The 5,812-nt window shown below is 37.2% G+C and overlaps 1 protein-coding gene across 1 annotated transcript; it reads right to left on the bottom strand.

Moving 5' to 3' along the window:
* Nucleotides 1–2,598: 2,598 nt before the first annotated feature.
* On the bottom strand, nt 2,599–5,812 carry LOC108480156 (HIPL1 protein-like). The gene is made up of 7 exons (XM_017783050.2): nt 5,286–5,812; nt 5,051–5,208; nt 4,175–4,972; nt 3,885–4,101; nt 3,589–3,767; nt 3,185–3,426; nt 2,599–3,079 (listed from the first exon to the last, which is right to left on the bottom strand). The coding sequence occupies exons 1-7, from the start codon at nt 5,371–5,373 to the stop codon at nt 2,686–2,688; spliced, it is 2,076 nt and encodes a 691-aa protein (XP_017638539.1). The 5' UTR covers nt 5,374–5,812; the 3' UTR covers nt 2,599–2,685.

The raw sequence follows: 5,812 nt of genomic DNA on the forward strand, positions 1-5,812 counted from the left end.
GGGTGGAGGTCGTGCGAAATATTCCCCTAGAGAATTTGTTGATGTAGGGAATGATTGTGCATGTTGTGGTACTTGTGTAAAATAAACTGGTGCTGAATATGTTGATGCATGGAATGATTGTGCGTGTTGTGGTGTTTGTGTAAAATAAACTAGAGCTGAAGGTGTTGATGTAAGGAATGATTGCGCGTGATGTGATGCTTGTGTCAAATAAACTAGGTAAGAACAAAAAATAAATGAACCATACTGACTAGGAGGTTGCATGACAATCGAGTCCTCTATAACAGATGGAGAAGATGTTGATCCCCCACGACATGTTCTCCCGACCTAGGATTGATGGACCTTCGTCTTGGTCTTCTATAGTGACATTGAATACTCTTTTCTGAAGTCGATAATAGATATGACTTGCCGTTATGCTTGAACCAATCCATGTAATCTAGATATGTCACCAACTTCGGCGTGAGAAATGGTTCACGCGTTGGCAAGTAATCACACCTATGCTGCCAAATCTTGATATACTTCTTCTGGAATGTTAGTCAATCTTCCTTGAGTCTCTCCCACATGTTGATCTTGTGCATGTCATTGAGTTCTTGGGATGGCAATGGAATACGTTGCGTACACTCAAACTGTCGCAACACTCGATCAGATTATGCATCTCGACCATTGCAAAAAACGATTAATGGCATTTTTAGGTGCCAGATGTTGCGATTAGTAAAAAATTAAGCCGGGATGCATTCTTGAATCCTTGAATCCGCATATGGCATCCATACAAACTGAAGTACGAATTTATAAATTTTAGCACGTGCCTAATATTTAATTTCAAATGCTGGAATAAAAAAAAACTTAGAAATTCATAAATTAACCTCCTATTGGGTTTGTGATCTAAAGCTAGTCGATATATCGCTATATCTCGCGGGATTGTTTCACTTATTCAAATAATATGTTATTTCAAAATTACAACAATGAAAAATAAAAATGGTAATTGTTGAAGTACGGTGCACCTTCGGCTTAAATTGTTTATGTATATTTCTAAAATCCGATATTCGAGATGAGCATATAAACATAAAAATTAATAATCTAAACAACATAATAATTAACTATTTAAAATTAAATAATTTAATAATATTTTCTTACCATTTGTAATTGAACATCAAAGATATGTTTGTCATCCAAACGAATAAGTTGATTTGCAATTTATAAATTATAAAGAATAAAATAAAATTAAAGAGAATAAAATTAAAAAAAGAATTAAAAATAATTAAGGATTGAAAATTGGAAATTGGAAATTGAAAATTGAGGATTGAGAATTTATGATTGAGGATTAAGTATTGAGTATTTGATTGAAAAGAATGAAGTTTGGAGGGGTTTGTATAGAAAAACTATGGTTGTTGGAATTCTTTTAGCCATTGAAAAAGTTATCGTTGGAATAGTTATAGTTAAACAGAAAACGCATCCTACAATGAGCGTTTTAACTGATGTGGTAGTGAAAACGTGCCTTGTAGGACACATTTTCCTTTCTATCTCCAAAAACAGCGTAGGTTGATAAATTTAGTGTAAATCATGATTGGTAAATACCCAACCTTGCAGGGGAACGCTCACGTGTTCGAAATACAATGAGGGATGAAGGAGGTATGGAGGTGAAAAATGAATCTTCAGAATTAGTTCAGAAGCTAGCACAAGGAAAAGAGTATGTGGATCAAAAGGTGAACATTGTGTAAAACAAGTGTGAACGTGGCATGAAAAATGTAAACAATACATTAGACAGTCATAAAAGGGCAGTCCTCCAAGACGCCAAACCAATAGAGTTGTGGTGCCTTGTGTTCGGTATACGCAGTTCTCGAATAGTGGATAGTGTCCGTCATGGGGCTGAGTCTGTTTGTGGAAGTATCTGCCAACGGATGCTTCGGAACAAAAAGAGTTGTATCCATCAGATTTGGCGTATCATTTTGTTAGTATAAGTCTTAATCTCTTAATGTCTGTTAGTCCCTACTGTGGGACTTTGCTTCCTTAAAACTCACTAAGTTCTTAGAACCTTACTTAGTTTCTTTCTTCTTATTCTCAGGCTCTTAGGTTGGACATTGTCGTAGCAAGGAATTAGCCAGATTAGCTGCCTACTACGAGCCATCTCTTGTCTTGGTGTAATATGTAATTGCTAGGGTGTTAGGGCATCTATTAGTTGCCATCAGTTGAAATTATCAACCTGTATTTGAAAATGATATTTTATAATTTCGGATGTTTATTTGTAGCCTTGTTGAGTTTTATATCAAACTTGATTTTATGTGATACAGGCTCAAATGAATTTTTAAATTATTAGGGTGTTCTTTTTATTGGTTTCGTACTTTAGCCACAATTTCTGTTTTGGGAAGCAAGCTCCTCCCCCTTTCTACACTTAACAATATCATAAAAAACTTTGCATAACATGCATACATGAATTAGTCAAATTTTGCCTAAAATGAATTAATACTCTAAAAAAATAATACAGGTATAAAAATTAACATATGAATAACTATAAAACAAATCATTAACATATAAAAAAATTATAAATTTATAACACTTTATCAACACATAAATAACACTAACTTAAATACAAACACAACACAATTATATAAAATTTTATTATAGACTACTTGGAAAAAAAAATCTGTCCTCACTACAAAACAATACAACAGATAGAGTCGTTCTGAAATTTTAGGCAACACATAGCAAAAGCAGCAAAAAAGCAGATAATAGCAGATTTATAGGTGTCAGCTTGTTGGAATGTGAAGGCAGTGGTGATGTCCTAGGGCTCGGTGCTTCGACAGCGGTAGCGTTTTCCCTCGAGCATGTGTAATTGCAGCGGCTCGGCGGCACAACTCGATAAACTCCACTGCTGGTTAACAAGTAGATGTCTTTGCTATTGTCCTGACCAAATGAGAAAATATAACCCAATGCTGGAAGGTCACTTCCTGGCACACTGCTGCATTGTAAAGGAGAGTCTCTTGCACAACCAAAACGAATTGTGCTCGTTGAAAAGTTGCCACTGTTTTCCGGGTCTTCAGTTGCTGCCCATATTGCACCTGAATACAAGTCTGCATACAGGTACCTGATATAAAAACACACAAGCATTAGCAAGAATTGTTCGCCTCGGCCTGCCTAAGATACGGAAAGACTGTCATCTGTCTGGAAAGGCCAACGTTCTTTTTATTACCTTCCATACATACAAGGATCAATGTTGGACCGGTAAAAGTAGCCTCCTATAATTGAGGCTGATCCTATTTTCTTGTTTACTTCGGAGTGATTGTATCCCATAACCGGGAAAATGGGGTTAATGGAATTTGCAGATGTGTTCCCTCCAGGTGATGATGTTGGATTAAAACGATATGGACCCTCGTAAACACGCCAACCGTAGTTTCCGCCTTTGCTGATGATGTCAACCTCTTCGTACAGATCCTGTGAATTCATAAAATTCGAAATATCAAAACTGTCAAAACTTTCTCAACTCGGAATTTGATCTAACATGGTACACAACCTGCATTTTAGTTGCATCTCATTGAAACAAAGACACTGGAGATGGTAACCAAATGGAACATGACATCAAGAGAAAAATCAAACCTCGCCAACGTCACCACACATAAAATAAGAAGGCCGCTCTGAATCGAAACTGCAGCGCCAAGGATTTCTGAACCCGAAAGCCCATATTTCAGGCAGCAAGTTTTCGTCTTCGCTATATGGATTGTCTTTGGGGATAGAGTAGTTTCCCCATAGACCAAGTCTATTAATCTCTGCTGCACCTGGAACAACATACTGAGTGTCAGTTGAAATGAATAGCAAGCACCTGAATTATGCAAAGTTGAATAATGCCGATCCATGACCGAAGTCGGCATAAACGAGTGAAAACCGATACATACTCGGTATATTATCTACATCAAGCCTCATGATTTTGCCAAGCACTGATTTCTTGTTTTGAGCAAAGTTGTATGGATCACCGTCACCACCACCATCCCCCATCATAAAGTATAGATACCCATCTGTAGGTCCAAAAAGAATCTGTCCACCATGTTGTGAAGTAAAAGGAAGTCCCATAGTGAATATCCTTCTCACTTCTGATGGCCTAGCATTTTCTGCCTGAAAAAAAGGTTTAATTCAATTAGAATATTGGATCTAAAAAAAGAAGTTTTAAGTGCATAAAGATGTGTACCGAGGAAGACTGCGTCGCGGAACCATTGCTGGTATACTCTGCAACAACACTTTGATACTGACATGGTTGAGCACCATTGTCTGTACCTAGTTTTGAAGGATCACAGTTCACATCCGAGTTACAGGAACATCTTCCGGTACATCCTGGCGATTTACCCTTGTTACAATTAAATGAAGCAAAGAATCGGCCGTTCTGCGTGAAGTTAGGATGAAAAGCAATCCCCATCATCCCAAATGCAGTATCAAAATGAACTTCATCAGTAAGGTCTATGAAGGGATTGGACTCATCAAGCTCCAACGTTCCTCCTGATCCAACCTTCGGAATAGTCGCCAACCAAATCTTTCCTTGTTGATTGGAGAAGAATGCACGGTTCGATCCATCGGGGTGAGCAGCCATATCCAAGTAACTTCCATTACCAATTTTCTCAAGGCACAAACCATTTGGAGCACTAGGAGTTCGCGTCTCATTTAATCTAACAGGTTCACCATCATAGCAAACTGATTCATCAGTAGATGCTCCACCAAAGGCATTACAGAAATCAGTTTTGGACTGCCAAAGATCAATCAATTTGGTGAAATTCGAATTGGCAGGTGCTCCGGCTTGCCCTTGCAAGGAAGGTGCAAACGGGGAATTCAACATAGATACATTTTGACATGTATCCCATACATTAGAGCAGAAATCATTTGTTGCTTGGTTAGACTGAGATGAATTTGTTGAAACAGTAGAGTTGCAAAGGAGAGGCACCGTACGAGGCTCGGTATCAATTGCGAACAACTGCGCTGAAAATGGATCGCATCTCTGCAAAATCATAATAATAAAAAAGGATATAAACCAATGAATCAAGCATTTAAACCAGTGAAGAAATGAAAGTCTTACAGCACAGAGGACTGATTGAAGAACTGAAGCACAGCTTGGATCCGAGATATTCATATCTTGAAATTGCTTCTGTAATTGTGAATCAACAGTGGAATTGCAGCAGCTACTTCCATTGTAGGAACAAAATTTCAAAGCAGTCTTCAAGGTGAAAGGTGCCTCTGCAAACAAAACCCAGAAAGAAAAATTAGAAACCTAAAAAAGAAATAAATTCAAACTTTTTAGATTCAGAACTTACCTGAATTTGTACAGAAAGGAAAAGAAGTAGAAGGATAAAGAAGCAACAAGAAGCTGAACATAAGATTAAGAACAAAAACACCTTTCATTGCACCAAATTGGTAGAGAAACAAAGGGCTACAAAGTTGACTTCAGCTACAAAACATGTTCTTAAACTTCATATACAATAAAGGGTTTTCTTCCTTTCCAGCTTCTCAACATTCTTCCCACTACCCATCAATGAAAATCCATTTCTAATTAATTATAAAACTACCCTTTTCGAGAAGGAAGCTGGATTCGACTTTACTGTACTTGTGAAGGCAAAACTAGCTTTTGACATTTTTGTGATTCAAACATAAAAAGAGTTGAATATCATGAATTGATTATGGGGTAGCTTTCAATCGGATCATAAAGGACATCAATTGGTCGGTATGCATTAGTTGACTTTTCCATAACTTCCTTCTAGTTGCAGATTAAAGACAGTGGGTGAGACTCTAAATGTAAAAATAGTTTGTTTGTTTTTTTTTTCCCTTTACCGCATACAAGATG

Source organism: Gossypium arboreum, chromosome 1 (genome assembly GCF_025698485.1).
Source record: "Gossypium arboreum isolate Shixiya-1 chromosome 1, ASM2569848v2, whole genome shotgun sequence".
NCBI lineage: Eukaryota > Viridiplantae > Streptophyta > Magnoliopsida > Malvales > Malvaceae > Gossypium > Gossypium arboreum.